The sequence below is a fragment of the Phacochoerus africanus genome, chromosome 9 (genome assembly GCF_016906955.1).
Source record: "Phacochoerus africanus isolate WHEZ1 chromosome 9, ROS_Pafr_v1, whole genome shotgun sequence".
Classification (NCBI taxonomy): Eukaryota; Metazoa; Chordata; class Mammalia; order Artiodactyla; family Suidae; genus Phacochoerus; species Phacochoerus africanus.
Window position 1 is genome coordinate 100,511,155 of NC_062552.1, and position 24,527 is coordinate 100,535,681.

Below are 24,527 nucleotides of genomic sequence, written 5' to 3' on the forward strand. Positions count from 1 at the left end.
CAATAATTTTTTAATCTTAAAAAAACCCTGTTGGAAGTTCCCATTGTAACTTAGCGGTAACAAACCCAACTAGAAACCATGAGGACTCGGGTTTGATCCCGGGCCTTGCTCAGTGGGTTAAGGATCTGGCATTGCTGTGGCTGTGGCAAAGGCCAGCGGCTGCAGCTCCATTTTGACTCCTAGCTGGGAATTTCCATATGCTGTGGGTGCGGCCCTAAAAAGACAAAAAAAATTTTTTAATTTTAAAATTTAAAAAGCCCTGTTATCTGACCATCTAGTAGATCAGGCTTTTCCTTGATTTTTAAAAAACTCTTCATTAAAGAACATTTCAAACTCATACTAAAGAAGAGAAAAGAGTACAATGAAGCCATCATCAGCTTTAACAATTATCAATTCATAGGCAATCCTGTTTCATCTCTACCTTACCATTTCCCTAAGCCAAATTAAGGCTAGATTTTTTTTTTTTTTTGGTCTTTTTATGGCCACACTTGCAGCATACCAAGGTTCCCAGGCTAGGGGTCAAATCGGAAGTATAGCTGGCAGCCTATACCACAGCCACAACAATGAGGGATCCGAGCTGTGTCTGCAACCTACACCACAGCACATGGCAATGCCAGATCCTTAACCCACTGAGCGAGGCCAGGGATCGAACCTGGAACCTCATGGATGCGAGTCAGCTTTGTTTCCACTGAGCCACAAAGGGAACTCCAAGGCTAGATTTTAAATGCTGAATGGTACAGAGTGAAGTGTTCTAAAGTAGAACAGATTTATAACTCAGTTTTGGTTATGAGATTAAAGGAATGTAATGAGATGTTTCAAGAGTCTCGTTTTTTTGAGGTCTGAATGAATCAGCAAAATGTAAAAACTAAAAAAGAAAATCCCTAACACAAAGCGCCTCTTAGTTCGGGGGCCTTGGGAAGTTCACCTCCTTATCTCTGCCAAAATTTCCCTATTCGAATCCTGTACCCTGATGATGCCATCCATTTATTGTGGTTTCACACATCACAGAATGAAAGATCAACTTGTTCCAAAACAGCACAAGGGACCAACAGTGATTTTTTACACTAGTGAGAAACTGTTAATGGTTAAAAGTAGCTTTCTTTAAAACTCTGAGAGCCGTGCCCTGAAAAATCTTCCCAGAAGCAATCAAATGGCAGAACGCCACAGGTGCTCTAAAGAACCAAGGCACACAGACTCTCCGGACAGTGATGTCCTCTAGTCCAAACCAGACGCGGGCAGCAGAAGAGAAGGCCCCGCCCACTGCTCCACCTGCAGCAGCACCTCTTAGTGTCCTTGCAGCCCCACAGGTCAATGATCTCGCCCTGCCTCTCAGACGGTTGCTTTGTGGGTCTGGTTACCAAATACCAATTACGAGCAGGCTCAGGCAGGGGATTCTAGGGCAAGAATGGGAGTTCCAACCTTTGGTGACACATAGCAGTACACCTTCTTCGGCTTCTTCCACCTTCTCAGGGGTGTGACACTCAGAGGGTGAATCTTCATCTTCCTCCTCCAGAGCCGTGGAGGGCCGGCGCTGGCCAGAGCTCATGTGCATGGGCGGGAGGTGCCACGGCGTGCTGGCACAGTTGGCAGCATTATACAGATAAGCCTCGAAGTAAATGCTCACTCCTGAGGTGGACACATTGCGTTCGACAATATTCCTCTCATTCTCTGAGGTAAAACATGGAATAAGGTTTAAAGTCCAAGACAGGGGAGGAAAAAAAAATTGCTTACCCTCAAATCTTTAGTCCATAGGACTCTAAACCAAGTTTGCCTTCAATACCAAGTATCTGCGGGGTTGTGAGAAGGGTGCAGATGTGCAAAGAATAAGGGGCCTGGGAAGAGAACTCGATCACAGCTTTTCTCTCAACTCACCACTTAGGACGATAATGTCAAATTCGCCATTATTGATGGGCTGATTTTGGTATGAAATACAGGCATGGAAGCAGCCTCGGGAGTGCAGGGTGAGCCGCAAGAACACCTGGCAGGTCTGCCGGTTGGAGGTCACTGACCTCTCAAATGAGACACCAGCACTCTCTTCTTCCTGAGGCCCGAGCTACAGGAGGAAAACAAAGCATCACTAACCATGTAATTGTCCCTGTTTGCACAGTAATTTACTCTTTATAAAGAACATTTTGGAGTGCTCGTCATGGCTCAGTGGTTAATGAATCCGACTGGGAACCATGAGGTTGTGGGTTCAATCCCTGACCTCGCTCAGTGGGTTAAGGATCTGGCGTTGCCGTGAACTGTGGTGTAGGTCGCAGACTCGGCTAGGATCCCGAGTTGCTGTGGCTCTGACGCACGCTGGTGGCTACAGCTCCAATTCCACCCCTAGCCTGGGAACCTCCATGTGCTGCGGGTGAGGCCCTAGAAAAGATTAAAAAAAAAATTAAAAAAATAAATAAAGAATTGTTCTTATCTACAAGCTCAGTCTCACAATTACTGATGAGAGGTACTGTCAGATGAAGGATGGCCGGCACAGAAGTCAAGGGGAAGGAGGTGACCTGGAAAGGGTGACAGTGACAGAGAGGAGCATGCAGGCACGAAGGGAGACTGCTTACCTCATGAATGGACAGACTGTAATTGTGCTCATCTCTCAAGGACGTGGAATTGTTCGTAGGGTTGTCATACTCATCTCGGGGCACTATTTGAAGAGTGTGTGGCTGCCCACAGGTTAACACAAGAGTAGAAAAATGGCACACGATTTTGGTCTTGGAAGGAACCACCATTCCTGGCACAAAGACAATGGAATGGAATGTCAGAGAGGGGATTCAGGGCACAGGATCTGCTTGGTCAGTGAGTCCTAGAGACCTGGGTCTCCGCCCAGTTCCTAGGGATAAACAATACCGTTATGAGGCAGAAAGAAACAAAGAAAACAAAGAGATTAATTCAAATCAACTTTGGGGAACTTATTTGTACAAATTCCTAACCACCACAAGCACTAAACAAAATGACAAAAACGTGGAGGAAACAGACTGAGAGCTACAGACAAAGTGCCTAGAATCCCTCTGGAAACCTATGAGCGAAGCAGGCCTCAGTAAGTGAATAATCACAAAGCAAACAAACAAACCCGAAATATTCAGGTGCAAATCTAGCAAAACAAGCACAGAGACTTATATGTTGAAAGCCTCAAAATGCTGATTAAAGAAATAAAAAAGTTCTTGGAGTACCTGTTGTGGCTCAGAGGATTAAGAACCTGACTAGTATCCATGAGGATGTGGGTTTGATCCCTGGCCTTACTCAGTGGTTCCTTTAGGAACCAGCACTGTAAGTAAGGAACTGCAGTGTAAGTCACGGATGCGGCTTGGATCTGGCATTGCTGTGGCTGTGGTGTAGGCTGGCAGCTACTGCTCTGATTCGACCCCTAGCCTAGGGACCTCCGTGTGTCATGGGTGCAGCCCTAAAAAGACAGGAAAAAAAGAAGAAATTTTAAAAGTTCTAAATAAATTCAGACGCATACCATGTTTATGGACTGGAAGACTCAACAGAGTAAAGCTCTCCTCAAATGATATAAAGGTTGAACACAATTCTTATCAAAATCTCAGTAAGATTTTTTGGTAGGCTTAGACAATACTATGCTAAAATTTATATGGAAAGGCAAAGGATCTATAATAGTAAAAAACAATTCTAAAAAAGAAGAGTTGGAGTTCCTATCGTGGCTCAGTGGTTAACAAACCCAACTAGTATCCATGAGGACAAGGGTTCAATCCCTGGCCTTACTCAGTGGGTTAAGGATCCGGTGTTACCATGAGCTGCGGTGTAGGTCGCAGACATATCTCAGATCCTGTGTGGCTGTGGCTGTGGTATAGGACAGCAGCTATAGCTCCTATTCAACTCCTAGCCTGGGAACCTCCATATGTTGTAGGTGCGGCCCTAAAAAGCCAAAAAAAGAAAAAGAAAAAAAAGAGAAGTGGAAAGAGTCAGTGAGTCAGTTTACCCAATTTCAATCACGTAGCTTATTATATAGCTATGTAATTAAGCCTCTGGTATTGGTAGAGGGATAGACACATAAATCAGTAAAATAGAACAGAGAACCCATAAATAAATATCCACAAATATTCCCAACTGATCCCTGATAAAGGTGCAAAAGTAGTGTAATAGGGAAAGACAGCCTTTTCAACAAACAGTACTGGAGTAACCAGACATGTGTGAGAAAAAAAAACCTTGACCCAATATACAAAAGTTAACTAGGAGAAAGGACAGCTTGTTCAATAAGTGGTGCTGGGAAAACTGGACAGCCACATGGAAAAGAATGAAATTAGAACACTCCCTAACACCATACACAAAAATAAACTCCAAATGGATTAAAGACCTAGATATAAGACCAGACACTATCAAACCCCTAGAGGAAAACACAGGCCAAACACTCTCTGACATAAACGACAGCAACATCTTCTCAGATCCACCTCTCAGAGTATTGTCAACAAAAACAAAAATAAACAAATGGGACCTAATCAAACTTCAAAGTTTCTGCACAGCAAAGGAAACCCTAAACAACACAAGACAACCCACAGAGTGGGAGAAAATCTTTGCAAATGGATCGACTGATAAGGGATTAATCTCCAAAATTTATAAACACCACCTACAGCTCAATATCAAAAAAACAAACAACCCCATCAAAAAATGGGCAGAAGATCTAAACAGACAATTCTCCAGAGAAGACATACGGATGGCCAAAAAAAACACATGAAAAGATGTTCAACATCGCTCATCGTTAGAGAAATGTAAATCAAAACCTCTATGAGGTACCACCTTTTACACTGGCCAGAATGGCCATCATCAAAAAGTCTACAAACAATAAGTGCTGGAGAGGGTGTGGAGAAAAAGGAACACTAGTACACTGTTGGTGAGATTGTAAATTGGTGCAACCACTGTGGAAAGCAGTACGGAGATTCCTCAGAAACCTAAACATAGAACTACCATTTGATCCAGCAATCCCACTCCTGGGCATCTACCCAGAGAGAACCAGGACTCGCAAAGACACATGTACTCCAGTGTTCATTGCAGCACTATTTACAATAGCCAAAACATGGAAACAACCTAAATGTCCATCGTCAGAAGAGTGGATCAAGAAGATGTGGTACATATACACAATGGAATATTACTCAGCCATTAAAAGGAACAAAATACCAGCATTTTTTGCAACATGGATGGACCTAGAAACTACCATGCTAAGTGAAGTCAGTCATACAATGAGACACCAACATCAAATGCTTTCACTGACATGTGGAATCTGAAAAAAGGACAGACTGAGCTTCTTTGCAGAACAGATGCTGACTCACAGACTTTGAAAAACTTATGGTCTCCAGAGGAGACAGTTTGGGGGGTGGGGGGATGTGCTTGGGCTGTGGGTTGGAAATCCTGTGAAATCAGATTGTTATAATCATTATACAACTACAGATGTGATAAATTCATTTGACTAATTAAAAAAAAAGTTAACTAAAAATGGATCACAACCTTAAATATTGAATGTAAAACTAGGAAACTTTTAGAAAAAAACAAAGGAGGGTATCTTAGGAATCTAGGACTAGTCAAAGAGTTCTTGGAGTGCCTTTTGTGGCTCAGTGGTTAACAAATCCGACTAGGAACCATGAGGTTGCAGGTTCGATCCCTGGCCTCGCTCGGTTAAGGATCTGGCGTTGCCGTGAGCTGTAGTGTAAGTCAAAGACCTGGCTCAGATCCCACGTTGTTGTGGCTGTGGTGTAGGCTGGCGGCTACAGCTCTGATTCGACCCCTAGCCTGGGAACCTCCACATGCCGAGGGTGCAACCCTGGAAAAGACAAAAAAGAAAAAAAAAAAGAGTTCTCAGACACCAAAAGCATGATCCATAAGAGGAAAAATTAACAAACTGATTTCATCAAAATTAAAAATTCTTGCTCTGTGTTAAGGGGATGAAAAGAAAAGCTAGGAGTTCCCGTCATGGCTCAGTGGTTAACAAATCCGACTAGGAACCATGAGGTTGCGGGTTTGATCCCTGGCCTTGCTCAGTGGGTTAAGGATCCAGCGTGCCATGAGCTGTGGTGCAGGTCGCAGACGCGGCTCGGATCCTGTGTTGCTGTGGCTCTGGTGTAGGCCGGCAGCTACGGCTCCGATTAGACCCCTAGCCTGGGAACCTCCATATGCCGCGGGAGCGGCCCGACAAATGGCAAAAGACAAAAAAAAAAAAAAAAGAAAGAAAGAAAGAAAAGAAAAGCTAGAGACTGAGAGAAAATATTTGCAAACCACATATCTAGCAAAGGACTAGTATGCAGAATATACAAAGAACTCTCAAAACGCTAGAGTAAAACACACAAAAAATCCAATCAGAAAATGGGCAAAAGGCATGAAAAGACATTTCACCAGAAGGTACACAAGAGATGGCAAATAAGCACATGAAAAGATGTTCAACACTGTTAACCACGAGAGAGATGCAAATTAAAATCACCACCATGATCAGAATGGCTATAGTAAAAATAGAAACAATATCAAATGTTGGCCAAGATGTGAAGAAACTGAATCATTTATACATTGCTGGTAGGAATGCAAAATGCTTTGAGTATTCTGGAAAAGAGTTTGTAGGCTTCTTTAAAATACTAAGCATGCAACTACCCAGCAACTGCATTCCTGGGCATTTGCACCAAAGAAATGAAAACTTATGAACACACAAAAACCTATACATGCATGTTCATAAGATTGTTCATAACAGCCAAAAACTGGAAATAACCCAGATGCCCTTTAACTGGTGAATGGTTAAACAAACCATGGTATATGCACACAAAGGAACACCGCGCGGCAATACAAGGAACCAATTCTTGATATACTTGACCTGGATGAATCTCAAGAGCAATTTGCCGAGTGGGGAGAAGAAAAGGTATGTTAACCAAAAGGTTACATACTGTTATGATTCCCTTTATAGATCATTCCTGAAGTGGCACAATTACACAAAGGAAGAAGAGATGAGTGGGCTGCTAGGGGTTAAAAAAACAGGTGGATGAGGGAGGAAAAATGGGTGTGGCAGTCACAAGGTCACATGAAGGGTCTTTGTGGGGATGGAACCGGTCTGTGTCTTGACTGCATCAGAGTCAGTACCCGGGCTGTGATCTTGTATTTCAGTTCTGTAAGATGTCACCACTGGGGAAAAGTGGGTCACGGTACAAGGGAGCTCTCTGTATTATCTCTTATAACTGTAGGAGAATCTACGACCATCTCGAAATGAAATAAAGGGCTGGTACACATTAAAAAGATATTACCGGTTCTCCTCTGGGGGCAGGGAGTGGGGCGGGATGCTAATTCGTATGGAAAGCAGAGTGTGCGTGAGTCATGTAAGCAAAGGAGGAAATGCCTGGAGAAGGAGAAAGCTTGGGAGCCCCCTTGTCCAGAGCCTTCCTCTGTTAGAAGAGAATGAAAACTGAGGACCAGTCAAGCACAGACAGGCAAAGCTTCTTAAGACCCTTCTCATTACGGTTTGACTCCTAGAGTGGACACTGACCCAGCTAGTATCTAGTGACAGCCTCAAAAGGCAGCCAAGACAGGGCACACAGGGCAGCCAGGGTCTCAGCACACTAAACACCATGCTGCAGAACCAGGAGCTAGAGATTACACTTTTAGGCTTTAAAGCCCATGAACATCTATTATCTGACACAAAGGACATGAGAGGGTAAAAAAGTAGAGACAGAGGCCTCCATTCTTAAGATACTAGAAGCTTGGGCAGACACTCTTCAGTAAGAAGTAAATGGGAGTTCCCATTATGGCTTAGTAGGTTAAGAACCCAACTAGCAGGAGTTCCTATTGTGGCGCAGTGGAAACAAATACAACTTGTATCCATAAGGATGCGGGTTGGATCCCTGGCCTTGCTCAGTGGGTCAGGGATCTGACGTTGCCAGGAACTGTGGCACAGGTCACAGACACAGCTCAGATGCCACATTGCTGTGGCTGTGGTGTAGGCCGGCAGCTGCAGCTCTGATTTGACCCCTAGCCTGGGAATGTCCATATGCCACAGATGCAGACCTAAAAAGACAAGAAAAAAAAAGTAATAAAACACATATGGGCAGGCAGGGAAGGATTAAGTCAAGGTGCTTTTGAAAAGGTTTCAAAAACCAGAAGACTTTACCTTTGGTCTATTCTGGCACCCTTACCCCTTAAGGACTTACCAGGCTGATGACCCAGCAATTCCACTTCTAGAGAAAAGAAAACATAAGTGCACACAAAAACTGTGCACAAATGTTGTTATCAGCATGATTCACAGCAGCCAAAAGCAAAAATAACGCAAATGTCCATCAACTGATGAATGGATAAATAAAATGTAATAAATCCATATACTGTAATATTACTTAAGAAAAGAAATGAGGTACTGATTCCTGCTATAGCACAGACAAACCCCAAAAGCATTATGCTAACTGAAACAAGCCAGTCACAAACGGTCACGTACGTTACGATCACACTTTTAAGAGACATAAAAGTAGTGTAGCACTCAGAGTATGCAAAACCACAGAGGCAGTAGATTAGTGCTTACCTAGGGCTGAGGGATTGGAGGAAAATGTGAAGTGACTTCGAAGGGGCACAGGATGAGAAAGGTGATGAAATTGCTCTAAAATTGACTGTGGTGATGGTTATGCAATTCTATGAATTTTTAAAACTGTGTATTTTAAATGAATGAATTCTATAGCATGTGAATTAGATCTCAATAAAGGTGTGGTTTTTAAAAAGGAGAAGATGAAAGGAAAAGAAAAAGGAAGGAAGGGAGAGCGAGGAAAGGAGCAAGAAAAAAGAACCTACCAGGTTGAAAAATCTTATAGTAGGGACTGTAGGCCACATTTAATCCACCAAGCTTCACTGAGATTTCATATCGCCCAGCCCTGCGCACAGTGAAGGCCACCTTGACCACGTTGGAACTGGGCTCCTGGAGGACTTCCTGGGTCACTGGAATTTCCACCGCTAGCTCAACATGGGAGATGTGAACTCTTAGTCCTACAGGCCGATGTGCAGGGAAGGGCTGCCCATTCTTATAGAATAACTGCGGTGGGGAGAAGAGGGGCACCCATTAGTGAGCAGGGGGAGAAAATCATTTTCCGGGTAACCTGAGAGTGTGGGGAGAGAGGAGGTGGCTGGCATACCTGTAACCCACCCATTCCTGCAGTCCTGCTCACAAGGAAAAACAAATTCTCTCAATGCTCCAAAGAAAATCATTAAATCACGAACACATTCTTAACTTATTCAGAGGAAAGGGGTAAAATACACCACTGTGAATCACTTTGTTTTAACTTTTTTGGCTATGGCAAGCAGCAGCTTGAGGTGGGATCTCAGTTCCCAGACCTGGGACTGAACCTGTGTAGCAGCGGTGCAGGTGCCGATTCCTAACCACGAGGCCACCAGGGAACTCCCCTGAACCACTTTCAACTTGACATTTCTGAACCATTAATGCTGCCTCCCCTGTCTTACTCGCCATTTTAAAAAATTATATTATCACTACTAACCCAGATGTAAAGGTAAGTCAGTGAGTGAACAGAAACACTAGGCAAGGCTAGAGGGGCTCAGACTATGAAGCCAAGCATAAGGCTGCAGTGGAGAAGTCCTTGCAGGGGGCAGCAAACCTGCACAGGGGCAGAGAGTAAATATTTTTGGCTTCGCAGGTCACACACAGTTACTCAACTGTGGTTAACTTTTCGAATGTGAAAACATCCATAGGCAGCACAGGAAGATGAATGGGTGTGGCTGAGCCCCAATAAGTCTGTATTTATAGAAGCAGGAAGCGGCCTGATTTGGCTCTCAAGCCGTAGTTTGCCCATCTTTAATCTATAATACCTACTCTTTCCTCATATTTTTCTCATTTTGAAAAGGTAACATTAAGCTTTATGCTTCTTCAAAGCTAAGCACCTATTAAACCAAAATGATAGAGAAATCTGTGACTCTTCAGATGTTAACAATTCCCAAGTTCCTGGGAGGGGCTGACACACAAGGGAAAATACTAACATTCCAGGCCAGCATCACCAACAGACTGCACTGGGCTCTGGAAAGCAAATGACTCAGAAACCCCAGTGGGTACAGAGACAGAAACATTCCCTTACATGCACTCGGAAGGCCATGCTGTGGCCCACCTCATAGGGGTCCTTCCAATCCCAGGAGACTTTGCAAGACCGGGGATCCAGGTAATTTCCCCGCACGTAGTCATAAATAGTCCGGTCCCCTCGGCGTTCACGATCCTCATTCTGGAGGAAGCTGACTACACGTGCGGCGAGCTCAAACAGGAACTTAATTGTGAAGAAGAACGCAACCACAGACACTGTGATGCCACCTATACAGAAAAGAGAGAATACACATACCACCTGCCCATTACACATGAAGCTTCTCATTCTGGAACAGGCTAGCCATCTCCCAAGAGAGAATTCCAAAGACAACACTCTCCTGGGTCGCTACCTCTGTAGGTAAAGAGAGGAACTTCCATACCCGGGGCAGAAACTACAGTCCTTGGGCCAAATCCCACCCATCACCTGTTTCTGTAAACAAAGTTCTATCAAAACACAGCCCCGCACACTCATTTTTTTTTTCTTTTTTGCTATTTCTTGGGCCGCTCCCGCGGCATATGGAGGTTCCCAGGCTAGGGGTCCAATCGGAGCTGTAGCCACCAGCCTACGCCAGAGCCACAGCAACGCGGGATCCGAGCCGCGTCTGCAACCTACACCACAGCTCACGGCAACGCCGGATCCTTAACCCACTGAGCAAGGGCAGGGACCAAACCCGCAACCTCACGGTTCCTAGTTGGATTCGTTAACCACTGCACCACGACGGGAACTCCAGCCCCGCACACTCATTTACATACTATCTAGGGCTGCTTTTGCGCTAAGGCAGCAAAATTCAGTAGTTATGATGGAGACTGTATGAGCTGGGAAGCTGAAAATATTTACTCTTTGGCGCTTTACAGGAGAAGTTTGCCAACCCTTGTTCTATACCTGGACCACATATAATGCCTGTCCTCACCCTTCCTGCACATGCTGGGCCCTGATAGTAATAAAAAGAATGTGCGTTCTTCCTCTTCCTGTCTACTTGGCGAAAGCCGTCCCCAATCCCTGCCACAGTTAGGGGTTCCCTTTTCTGGGCATTCATGCATGCATTACAACTTTTCTCCCCCTTCACGTTATGAACTTCGTGGAGGCAGACTTTTACCTTATTCAGCTTTGATCAGGCAGGAAACAGTGTCTGGCACTGGCCATAATTACTCAGTGAATATTTCCCAAATGAATGAATTCCATTGCCAACTCTGTGAAGGTACATTCTGGCACGACTGGAAATACTTCTAAGTCTATTTTCAAGGGGAAAGGCATAGGCCAGGAGGCAAAAAGGACATAAGCAACCCTAACAGAAAGAAAGAATTAAAGACAGCTCTTTCCATAACGTACCAATAACGTAAAACATCAGGTCCCTTCAATGCCAACAGACAGCCGAGGATCACAGCTGCAGCTGCAAAAGAAAACTTGTTTAGTTTTTCCTCTCTTTCTTAAAGCCATCTCAGAGAGAGACAAAGCAGAGCATGCAGCTTGAGCCAGCCACCTCCAGCCTTCCTATCCCTGCTCTCTGTCTAGCTTGACAGGTGCCCTACGACATTTCAGAGAAAGAGACTGCATCACTCCCCCTAAAGACTTCCAATCTACCGACCACCCTAGGAATACCACAAACAGCCACTTCTAATTACAAAATGCAGTAACATGGCTTTCATCTACTTGGATCCAGGGCCCCAAGACAGTTTCCCTCCCCCATGCAAAGCGGCGCTAATTAACACAAGCAAAGAGGATAATGGACTCACTTTGCCCTTGTATTTGCCTTCTGGAAGTAATTCATCTAAGTAGAAATAGTTATATAAAATGTGGATTTTTAAAAAGCAAGTATTATTATCATCATGTTGGCATTATGTAATTAAAATGAACTCTGGGTCATCCCAATAATAAACAGTAGGCATGTAAGAGAAGCCATTTTTTGCTGTTACTCCAATCAGACAAACTAATGGGCCCTGTGGAGGATGAGCTCAGCCGAGAGGGAAGGAGGGGAACCAGAGGACACGACTGTACTTCGCATCCTAAGGGATGGATGCCCGCCAAGGTCAGAACAATTCAAACGGGGGCCAGAGTCTGAAGGGAAACTCTCACTGTTATTAAACTTATTTCCAGAATAACACTTATTACTCATTTGAACCACCCAAGGTACTGCCAAGGAAAAACACAATGCACATGAATGTTCCTGTCTTATCACTGAGTTTTGACCTTAGCATAGGCTTTCCAAACCACAATGCACTAAATGTAATCTTTCTTTTCAAGTTAATATATATTAAGGTTATCAATGTTATCACAACTCAGCACCTTTTATCAGCATTAATGTATTACTTAAAGTCAGGACAGCTGAAGATTTCTATGCTCAGATTTGGAAGGAACCAAAACAACTTTCTCCCTCTTTTTTTTTTTTTAATTGAGCATGCTTTTCTATATAATTGTGCCAGGAAAATTTAAGAGAAAGAGTAACCAAATATGGCCTCTAGATCCTTAGATAACAACATACCCAATGGAATCCATAGAGATTTGCAGAATGATCATACTGAGTTTCACAGAAATCCCTATTTAGACTAGGGTATAAAGTCCTACCAGAAAAGAAATCCACAGGGGGAACATTAGCACTTTCAACACACATGGATTAAACTGCTCCCCAAAGGGCCTATTATATAGACAACATACTGACTCAAAATTTAGAATCACAACTACTGAGCCTCCTTCCCAAACAAGTGTCTCATCTCCAAGGACCCTACACTGAAAAGCTGCTATCATCTCCCAGAAAGCATCTGTTGTGCCTTATATGATGTACTAGGTGACTCAGTGGGACCAAACCCAACAGTTTAACTCAGATACTCCCTCAGTTGGATGCCATCCAATCTGATCTTGGATGTGAAAATTTAGTCCTCATCAAAGTTAGAACACTCAATAGAACATGAAGTATATGTAGCTGATGTTACAGACTTGTGATCTTAAGTCTCTTACTCTTTGGAAGAAAGAGAGCAATGTTAAATTTATGGCAAGTGCCATGAGAGCTGGGAAAGTTCCTATGTACTATCTCTGACAACTACAACAGCCTTTTCTGTGAGAGGCAGCTGACAAGGAGTAAGAGCCTAGAAAACCAGTTCCAGGCCTGCCACTGGTGACCTAAGCTTCAGAATTCTCACTGCTGTGATGATGTTCCTATCTTATCACTGAGTTTTGACCTTAGCGTAGGCTGCACATGCTCTCTAATCCATAATGCACTAAACTCATTCTTTCTTTTAAAAGAAATAAAAAGAGCTGAGGTTTGATAATTTCTATGGCACCATCTCCTTTAGTGTGATAGAGCTTCAATATAACTCCCCACAGCCATCAATTCTCTACAATCAAACAGTATAGCAAAGAGAATAAAATAGAGGATGAGGGCATGGACTCTAGAACTAGAACTACCTGGGTTCAAATCCATTCTCTGCCATTCACAGGATGACCAGGACAGCTTATTTGATCTCTCTATAATCTGCCAGTTTCCTCATCTACCAAGTGGGAATGATAGCTGTGCATACCTCATAGGAGTCCTGTGAGGATGAAATGAGCTCATGCATATAAACAGCCCAGAAGAGTGCCTGGCACACAGTGAGTTCCCAGTTTTAATTATCATTATAATTATTATCAATTGTACTAGCAGCATCGCTACTCCTTTGCTTCAGAGCCAATAAGAAACTCAGGGAATCTCTCTACTGGCCCACACTTCATTCAATGGGAAATGCATCAGAACTACAAAAGGCAAGGTTCCTCTGACTGTACCTAAAATCTGTACCTACAAGGGAGTTCTTTATATTCTTTTAATTTTATGTCTGAAAATTTTTACACTGAAGAGTTTAAAAATTCATCCTAAAATAATTCATCCAACAAATACTGGGTACCTACTTAACATGCTAGGTACTGGGGAAGAGTATAGAATAGTCATAGTCCTCACGGCTCACTCTCAGGCCTCAGGGCTGACAATAAACTTGACCTTGTTAGTCCTCGTTCATTTTGTTCCCCCATTCACTCATCTCTCAACCAAACCTCCCTCTAACCTAGATCACCAATAGGTCAACTCTGCATTTCTAGCTCAATATTTAAAACTCAGCACACCAATTATTACTTTTTTCCAAACTCTCCACTCCTTGAAACCTCCTGTGACCAGAGCTTTCGCTGTCAATTCATCATTCACTGACATGATCTTTAAAAAAGACCCCACTTCTCTACAATACCTCTCAAAAGCCTCCCCAATAATACTTACCCAGCTCTCAATTTTACCCCATGGCAAAATTTACACTCTAAACTTGTCTTTCCTTATGCACTTCCCCCCTTTCTGGATGTTGTCGCAAAGCCTCCATAGCTTTACCTCTTGGTAGAGGGTTTCCTTTTAGGGTGAGCCCTCAAATCACTTTTACTCCAGATTTCATGGCTCCCTAGGCATTTTCCTGTCCTCTTACTATACCTGTTGTGCCGTGTCTCTATTCCCACCCACCTCAAAGTAGTAAACCCATCACTTACAATCCTCTTATTGAGCTACTTACCAGAGGCCAAACACTGTACAGTTTTACGTGTTAGCCTAAGTAATTGAAACCAACACAACTTGGTAAAATAAGCATTATTATTCTCCTTTTAAGACTTAAAAAAAAAAGAGGCTAGGCTTAGAAAAGCTGACTTGCTGAACACTGCCCAGCTGGTTAAGTGACTCAAGCCTTTGTCTAATTCTGATGCCAAATGTTCTTAACCTCATACAACAGTAAATCTTGAAAAAGAGTGGACTCATAAGGATAGCAAAGTATTTGGGAAGAGAAAAGATCTAAGAAAACAGGTAAAAGAAAGTATGAAAAACATTACTCAATCTTCCTGTAAGAATCTCACCATGAGGCTAAAATTAGAAAGATAAATGCTTACGGCCCTTTCAAAAATGTTTTGAAATAAAAATTAAGCATTACAAAGGAAAATGGAATGCAGTACCAATTATCTAATGCAGAATATCACTTGCTTTCTAAAGGATCCTGGGTAAGTTGCTTAATACTACAGCACTTTGGCTCACTTTACCTATAAAAGGGAAAGGGGAAATACTTGCAGCAATCTGTCTTAAGGGAATGTTAGAAAGTTGATTGATATACATATTCTAAAACTCCTTGCTTTTAATTTTTTGAGTATAAAGATTTATAATTACAATAGCAAACAAATTTTAGTCCTAACATTGAAGATCAGTTGTGAAAAAGTCATTTCCCAGAAATGGAGAACTGATTTCTTCATACTCTAAGTTGCCCTGCTGGGAAAAAGGCAACTCCAACTGCAACCATGTACGTCAATGCCATCCCCTGCTGAAAAGGCTCAGAAACTCATCACCAAGTCCATGGTCTATAGCCCAGTAATAAGTGAACCTTAACTAGTCTATTGCCTTACCTTTAAACGAGGGCCCATGTTCTGAGAACCAAGAGGAGCACTCCTATTCACCAAGACAGGTAACTTCTGGCCAGTTTCACCTTGTCTTCCAACTTCCACATGAAAGAAAACAGCTGCAAGGTCAAGAGAAAGTGTCTGTCCATCAGACCTCCAGTGAGGGTGTGTCACAAAAGCAGAAGGTCAGTGTTTCTCGAATGAACTGGACGGATTCCAGGGTGGAGAACTATAATCCCCAAATATATCATCCCTGGGCTTCTCTCTAGTGCAGGGCGCAATCAGCTGCCAAAGGATGCATCTGTTCTGCTCTCTCGGGATCCTACCCTACAAAGACAAAAGGGTCAGTGGAATAGGTTTTGACTTCTGAAAAAGAACCCCCAGAAAACAACAAAAAGGAGGTAGCACAGACAGCAGAAACCCTGCGGCACTAAAGACAACCAAGGGGAGGTAAACTCTGACCAAGTTTTCCCAATTAAAAGTCCACAAGAAGGGAGTTCCCGTTGTGGCTCAGTGGGTTGAAAGCCCGACATTGCGTCTGTGAGGATGCAGATTCGATCCCTGGCCTTGCTCAGTGGGTTAAGGATCCAATGTTGCTGCAAGCTGTGGCGCAGGTTGCAGATGCAGCTTGGATCTAGCATTGCTGTGGCTGTGGCGTAGGCTGGCAGCTGCAGCTCCGATTCGACCCTTAGCCTGGGAACTTCTATATGCTGCAGGTTTGGCCCTAAAAGAAAGGAAAAAAAAGCCCACAAGAAAAGTCAAGTGGCAATCTCACTGCCTTGACAGATACCGCCCCCACCTCCACCAGAAGGGAGCTTCAGCACTTCAGATGATTCCAACCCTTCAGTAGACGCAAACTGGAGCACAAACTGAGAGTGAGCCTCATCACAACACATGCCCAGTTTCAGCTTAATGGCCTGGAGCACAGGGTATGGGAACAAGGGGAAGAGAAATGAGAGGACACGGTACTCGGGGCCAGGTTGCAGTGGGCGCTGTATATGGCGAGGAGGAATCAAGATCATCCTCAGCTGCAAAGGGGATACTACCAGAGAGTTTCAACACCTCATCTATCAGCCTCAGCAGTCTGTTCCCTTTGTGTCCATGCATGCATTTCCAAGACAGGGTTAAACAATACTGATTTTTATCTTTAAAAGAGTAAAAATGTTCTACTAGGAGTGAGGGGGAAATTTTTGTTAACTTTCAAGAGAAAGTTACTGAGTAATAAAGTTCAGTAAAGTCAGTCTTTAACTCAAAGATATTCATGAACTAAATGCAGCATAAAGGGGGGGGTCTGGCAAGGCACACATAAACAGCCACCACACAACACACAAGACGCAACTATTGATCACTAAATGAAAAGAGGCAGTTCTTTTCCACACGGCAGGAGCTGTTCTCACTGCCTCATGTGTATTAACTCACAAGCCTAAGACATAGAAACAATCATCCCTATTTTAGCCACAAGGAAACTGAGGCACTCTCTCAAGGTACTTTCTCAAGATTACCCACAGAAGTAGTAGAGTTGAGTCAACCCCAGCCAACCTAGACTCAGACTCGCTGCTTTTAATGATCACTCTACTCTCTGTCATGGGAAACTGAGAAAGAAAACAGAATGCTAACAAGAGCAGAACAGAATGAGTGAAAGCCACCAGATCAAACAAGCTGGCATTTTTTTATAATTAAAAATAACTATATGTAATTATTTTAAAATATGGTGACAGACTTGCCAAGTACATCAGCCAAAACCTGGGTCAACTAGCATTTGGAGCCAGCTTAAAGCAGCCACAGATAAGAGAAGAATTACACAAACTATAAGAAAGCCATTAGAATGCTATACAAGCATTTAAAAAATGACACTTTTAAGAAATAATGAGTCACAAATAACATGTTAAATGAGAAAGCAAGCATAAAATTATTTACACATCATGAGCCCACTTTTTAAAATATTATATTACACAAAGAAGACTACAAGGAACAACACAGGAGTTCCCTGGTACCCTGGCAGTTAAAGATCTGGCATAGTCACTGCTCTCTGTGGCTTGGGTCACTGCTGTGGCTCAGGTTTGATCCCTGGCCTCCGAACTTCCACGTGCCATGGGCACAGCCAAAAAATTAGTTATTATTATTATTTTTTAAAAGGAACATAAAAATCTTCACTGTGGTCATCTCTTGGTGTTTGGAATTATAAGCAATTTTCATATTTTACCTGTACCTTTAAGTGTTTTCCAAACTGTTAATGACACAAGAACATATAAAAAGTTTCTATTTCTGGAAAACAAATATCCTTTTTTTTTTCCCTAAAAAAGGAGAGGAGTTCCCATTGTGGCTCAGTAGTAATGAACCCGACTATTGTCCATGAAGGTACAAGTTCAATCGCTGGCCTTGCTCAATGGGTTGGGGATCTGGCATTGTTACGAGCTGTGACATGGGTCAGGGATGCGGCTTGGATCCCGCATTGCTGTGGCTGTGGTGTAGGCCAACAGCTGCAGCTCTGATTTGACCCCTAGCCTGGTAATTTTCATGTGCTGTGGGTGCGGCCCTAAAAAGACAAAAAAAAAAAAAAAGGAGAGAATAGGCAAGTTATCGTTTTCAAATAAGGAAACAGTATTTTAAAATTAGCTAAAGACAACAGATCATACTGGACTTTAACTTTTTTTTTTTTTTTTTTTTTTCCTTTTTAGGGCCACACCTGTGGCATACGGAAGTTCCCAGGCTAGGGGTCAAATAGGAGCTGCAGGTACCAGCCTACACCACAGCCACAGCATCACCAGATTCGAGCCACATCTATGACCTACACTGCAGCTTGCAGCAAGGCTAAATCCTTAACCCACTGAGCAAGGCCAGTAATGGAACCCACACTTTCAGGGACACCATGTCTGGTTCTTACCCAGTGAACCACAACGGGAACTCCAGACTTTTACTTCTATTCTTAATGACTTCAGTGGGTCTCTAACTCTGTGATCAGTCATTTAATTATTAATCCAAATAACTCTTAGATATAACATCATCTTTACTCTGCCCCACCATGAACTACCATGCTTACCCCAGCCCTCCATGCTTCAATGACTCTACTGAGCTTCGAGACTCAATTCAAGCACCATCCCCTCCCCTAGTCCAACTCCCAAGACCTTCTGAGGGCCCTCCCCACACCAGGCAAAACCTGATGACACCCCTATGTGGAAGATATCTCCATTATAGCATTTATTAGTCTGTATCATAATTTTTGTTTATGCAGTAGTCTTTTGTAATGAACTGTGGACCCTCTGAGGATGCTTACTGGGTCTTACTCATCTTTGCCTCCCAGTGGCTAGCATGTTGTTGAAAGTCACCTCAGAGTCCACACTTTCACAAGTTCCCCAGGTGACTACTATGTATGTTAAAGTTTAAGAAGCATAGGCTAGACTTTAGAGCAGTCAGCCTGAGAAGGGACCCAATATTCTGCATCTCTAACAGGTTCTCAGATAACACGGATGCTGCTGGTCTACAGACCATGCTTTCAGGATCAAGGGTCTATAGCAGGAGGAGCTGGCAAACTACAGACTGCAGGCCAAATCCAGACAGCCACCAGTTTTTGCTTTTTAAAAAAATTTTTTTTGTAAAAAAAAAAAAATGAACACACAGCCAAGTTCACTTGTTTACATTTTGTTTATGACTGCCTTTGAACTACAATACAGAGTTGAGTAGTTTCTGCAGAGATGTATGATGGCCTAGAAAAATTTCCCCTGAACTTTTACAAAAAGTTTACTGATCTCTGGTATAGATGCCTTAGTCTTAAAGCTAGATAAATGCATTGTATAAGTGAACTCATTTTTATTTATCAAAAAAGCATAAAAATCACATTCTTCCAGTTCTACTATCCTGGATTAGCGAAAGAGCTATACTACTGGCAACATTATGCAAATGTTTCTCCTGGCTGATTTCAACTGTTATTTAAAAGTTTTATGCCTTCCATACCCCAAATAGGAATTTTATACAATAATTTCCCAAAGTATGTGTTTCATATAATCATGCTTGGATTTCATCAAGGCTGTAATTTCCTAAAACCAAACAGTACTTCAGGGACCAAATACTATATCTGAGTTTCTAAAATTACTACAGTACATACCGACTCAGTCTCTACTTTTAGAGTGCTATTCTAAAAAAACTGTGAAAAAAAAAAAAACTATATGAAAGTCATTTCAGAATTATGGTGCATAAACAGGTAGCAGCTGCACACAGGAGTTCCAGATGTCAACCACTGAGTCCCACAGCACAAGACAGGACAAGAAACACATCTGCTTTGTAAGATGTAATCTCCGGCATTTTCCACACAGAGAAGCACCAGCCACAAGTCCACAGAAATCAAATTAAAAAAACAAATCATTCAATTAGCAAAAGGCCCTCAAGTTAGAGCGGTCTAACTAAGGAGGTGCCAAGAAATAAAGTGCACCATCAGACACTTTCGATTATTAGTGAACATTTTCCTTAGCTTAATTTCACCCTTGGTTTATTCTCCCCACCCAAAATCACAGTGTAAAAGATTGTCCTCCCCGTCCCATGAAGTTTATATTCCTGAGATATTTATACAGTGTGTATTCCTGCTACCTTGGTTCAGCCAAGTTCTACAGTTTTCATTTATATTCTTTCCTCATCAGTCAGCCCCTCCAGTCTCTTAATCATTCCTGTGGGTCTTCTGTGAACTCTCTCCAGCTGTTCCCCAGTGATCTGGTAATGAGGTGCCTCCAATGGACTGCAGCCTTCCAGGAACAGCCCCGTCAGTCAGGACAAGATGAGCTCAGCCTCCTCGGTTCCATGACATAATACTCCAGACTAGACAATCCCCCAAATCACAGAAAGCTAGAATGCTGCCGTATTAGACTATAACCCCATTCCATGCTTCCCAGATTTGGGCACTGGGGCATGCCAGAATGTGCTAGAAGACAGAGGAGAGATGGACATGTCCCTGCTGCATCTAGTTAGCAGCGAATATGTCGGTGGGGAGAAAAAAAAGCATTTTCATGTTACAACAAACTTGTGGATAGTAAAACAGAATGCAAAATATGTATGAATTTTTAAAGGTAAAACATGGGTCTATTCAAAGCATTCACATATATTTGGCAGTTGAGACAGAAAGGCTCTGCTCGCAGTCCCCAAACGGTTACGTGCGCACTACCCTCTACTATTCAAGGTACCTGAGCGGAGAATTTTGAAGAACTCGGCAGCCCCCACTCACCTTGTGGTTTACTACCCCATTACCACCTGGTCCACAGACTCACATTTTTGGGGGTTTTTTTTTTGCTATGTTCCTCCATCCCTAGAAATCTGTATTTTCTTAGCTTAAAATTACTTGCCAAAACCTTATGGTTTAGCAAGTTCACTATAATTCACTATCAATATTTTTAGGCTCCTCTGTATTGTTCATTCTTCATTCCTTTCATATTTCTTGAGCATCTGTGGTGTTTTGTGCTAAAGACCAAGGATATATAAGACAGGGGCTTTTTCCTAACCTCAATGAACCCTGCCCAATGTGGGAGATAGACAATAGCCTGGGGCAGGTACCACAAAAGAGAGAAAAAACAATGCGTGGAGGGCAAAGGAAGGAGAGGGGTAACTGCCTGAGTGGGGAAGTCTTCACAGGAGTGGCAACAGGGCTGTTACTTAAGAATGAGTAAGCATTTGCAAGGCAAGGAAAAAAAAAAAAGACCAGTATCCTAGGAAGAAGAGCCTAAGTTAAAGTACTAAGCGGGGGGGGGGGGGGGGGGGGGGGGGGGGGGACCAGTATCCTAGGAAAAAGAGCCTAAGTTAAAGTACTAAGTGAAGAGATAGTGATGAAAAGCTCAGCATTAGGAAACCACCTGGGGCCAAGCCAGGGTGACTGATTCGGAGCACAAGGCAGTGCAGCGGTCAAGAGCATGAATCTTACCACTAAGTGATCCTGGACAAGCTACTTAGCTTATCTTCAGTTGCCTCATGTAAAATGGAGATGCACTAAGAAAAGGAAGGAACTCAGCTGCTCGTGGGGAGAGAGGCTGGGAATGTAAAGGAAGGGAGAACTGGTTGAGACTGGAAACTAGACCCAGGTGACTTGGCACCAAAGGAGAGCCCTAGGGCATAGAGCTCTCTGTGCAAACCAGGCTGCAAGGTTGCCAGGTTACGATGGCAGTTTGTGCCCAAGACACAGCAGCCCAACCCAAATGAATGAGGAAGGTGGCACTACGTACCTGAGGGATCTTAGTTCAGCAAAGTGACATAGTTTTCATTGATATTCTTTCCTCATCAGGATAGATGAGATACCCAGAGAAATCTCATTTGGAAATAACAACAGCAACAATCCAAAATACTAAGTTTTCTGGATTTTTTGTCTTTTTTTTTTTCCGTCCTTTTAGGGCCACACCCATAGCACATGGAGGTTCCCAGGCTACAGGCTGAATCTGAGCTGTAGCTGCCGGCCTACACCACAGCCACAGCAACTCGGGATCAGAGCTGCATCTGTGACCTACAGCATAGCTCATGGCAATGCCGGATCCTTAACACACTAAGTGAGGCCAGGGACTGGACCCACGTCCTCATGGATTCTAGTCAGGTTCGTTAACTGCTGAGCCACGAAGGGAACTCCCGGATTTTTTTTTCACGTATGATGATAAAAACAAGAATCCACCTGTATTGAGAACTTACTATATGCCAGCACTGTTTACAGTGTTTCCTGTATTATCTCATTTAATTCTCACAGCAACCATATAAGGTAGTCATATTGTTAACCATATCTTATAGACTAGGAAACAAGGTACAGAAAGCTACAATTACTTGCCTATAGTCACTAAGGTGACAACTGAAGAGTCAGGCAATATGATTCTAGAGCATACACTCTTAACCAGGAATATTGATACATCAAGAACCCCCAGAAAGGGGTGGGGGGGGGCAGATATTCTTGGGAAAGGAAGAATGAGAGCTCAGAAATATTTAATTTGGAATTTTAAAGACTATGACCTCATGTTAGACTCTAAGCAACAACAAAAACAAAACCACAAGAGATGTTTTTTATCTAAGGGAGTAGGAGGATCACGCATTTAAAAAGAAGTAACTCTGGGGGAAATGTGAAAGAGACTCTGAAGACTAGGATGGACCATGGATGAGAGACAAGATAAGAGGATGCTGGGGAGTTCCCGTAGTGACTCAACTGTAATGAATCTGACTAGTGTCCATGAGGACTCAGGTTCGATCCCTGGCCTTGCTCAGTGGGTTAAGGATCCAGGGTTGCCATGAGCTGTGGTGTAGCTTGCAGACATAGCTTGGATCAGGTGTGGCTACAGCTCTGATTTGACCCCTGGCCTGGGAACATCCATATGCCATAGGTGCAGTTCTAAAAAGACAAAAAAAAAAAAAAAAGAGGCTGCTGGTCCAAGGGATTACCTAGGCACTAGCCACAGTGTAGAGACTACAGTATACTTTATTTCAGTTAGAAGCAACAAGATTGGTGGTCCATGGGGCTGAAAAGATCAACAAGACCAAGAAGCTAAGGACAAATCAGGATTTTCTATGCTTAGGCACCTGGATGAATAATGGTGGAGAATTGAGGAGACAGAGACAATATGGAGAGAAAGATAATGAATGTAGAACTGAAGGTGTTAAGTTTAAAGCCTCTATAGGAGATCCAGGTAAGTATATCCACAAGACAAGTGGAAAGCAGCACCTGAACTATAGATACCAGGATCCTGAGGGCAGTTAAAAGACATGGGAAATGGGAAAAGACTGCCATAGAGAGCAGAGAGACCCAGAAAAAGAATTACAGAACCCTGAGGAGATCAACTTTAACTATACTCTACCCTCCCCCCCAAAAGGAGCTTGCAAATTAGAATGAGAACAAGCTGGAGTTCCCATTGTGGCACAGGGGAAATGAATCTGACTAGGAACCATGAGGTTGAAGGTTCGATCCCTGGCCTCACTCAGTAGGTTAAGGATCCGGCATTGCCATGAGCTGTGGTATAGGCGCAGACTCGGCTCGCATCTGGCATTGCTGTGGCTGTGGTGTAGGCCAGCAGCTGTAGCTCCTGATTAGACCCCTAGTCTGGGAACCTCCATATGCTGCAGGTATGGCCCTAAAAAGACAAAACACAAAAAAAGGAGAGGAAGGTCAGTGAAGAAGAGAAAAATTATAAAAGTAATTTATTGGAGGCAAAAGGAAGTGACTATTTCTAGAAACCAGTGGTCAACTGTATTAGACCCCATAAGGATTTAGGCCAGAGAGGGAATTCAAAATCCGCCTTCAAGTTTTTTTTTTCCTTTAGTTATTTGGAACTCTCATTCTCTGAGCTAATGACTTCTTCAATTAAAGTTTGTATTTTATTTCTATCTATTTTCATTAACAATAGTAACCCAAACCTGACTCAACATTGATAACTACTAGTAAGTTCTTTGTAACTCAATTCGGCAATATCATTTCAAAATTATTTAAATGCTTATAACAAATTCAGATCCAAACTAATCTAAATCCATTGCTTTTTTTTTTTTCCCCCTTTTCTAGGGCCACTTCCCATGGCATATGGAGGTTCCCAGGCTAGGGGTCTAATCGGAGCTGTAGCCACCGGCCTCCACCAGAGCCACAGCAACATGGGATCCAAGCCAAGTCTGCAACCTACACCACAGCTCACGGCAACGCCGGATCCTTAAGCCACTGAGCAAGGCCAGGGATTGAACCTGCAACCTCATGGTTCCTAGTCGAATTTGTTAACCACTGTGCCACGACGGGAACTCCTAAATCCATTTTCTAATCCTGGATAAATTACTGGTTAAAAAAAATCTCTTGTCAAAATCAGCTTCACTGAAGTGTAATATAGTAAAAGACACCAATTTAAAGCAGACAGTCAAGAGTTTTGAGAACTGTATAGTTATGATACAAAATACAATCTGATACAAAACATTTCACCCTCCCAGAACTCCCTCACAATCCTTTGTAGTCAATCCCTCTCCACCACAATCACTGATGTGCTTTCTTTCTCTAAAGTTTTGCCTTTTGAGCTCCATTCACACTGTTACTTGTATCAGCAGCACATTCTCCCTTCTTGCTGGCAAGTGGCATCCATTATATGGACATACAACAATTTGTTTATCCATTCACCAGTGAAGGACACTTGG

At 43.0% G+C, this 24,527-nt stretch overlaps 1 protein-coding gene across 1 annotated transcript in view; it reads right to left on the bottom strand.

Moving 5' to 3' along the window:
* Positions 1-24,527, bottom strand: part of AREL1 (apoptosis resistant E3 ubiquitin protein ligase 1) — a 47,387-nt gene that overhangs the window by 14,681 nt on the left and 8,179 nt on the right. The window contains 8 exon segments of the mRNA XM_047795296.1: positions 1,420-1,458; positions 1,460-1,668; positions 1,873-2,053; positions 2,559-2,728; positions 8,752-8,989; positions 10,041-10,267; positions 11,370-11,430; positions 15,426-15,746. Coding sequence (XP_047651252.1) covers positions 1,420-1,458; positions 1,460-1,668; positions 1,873-2,053; positions 2,559-2,728; positions 8,752-8,989; positions 10,041-10,267; positions 11,370-11,385 — 1,080 coding nt within the window. The 5' untranslated portion in view covers positions 11,386-11,430; positions 15,426-15,746.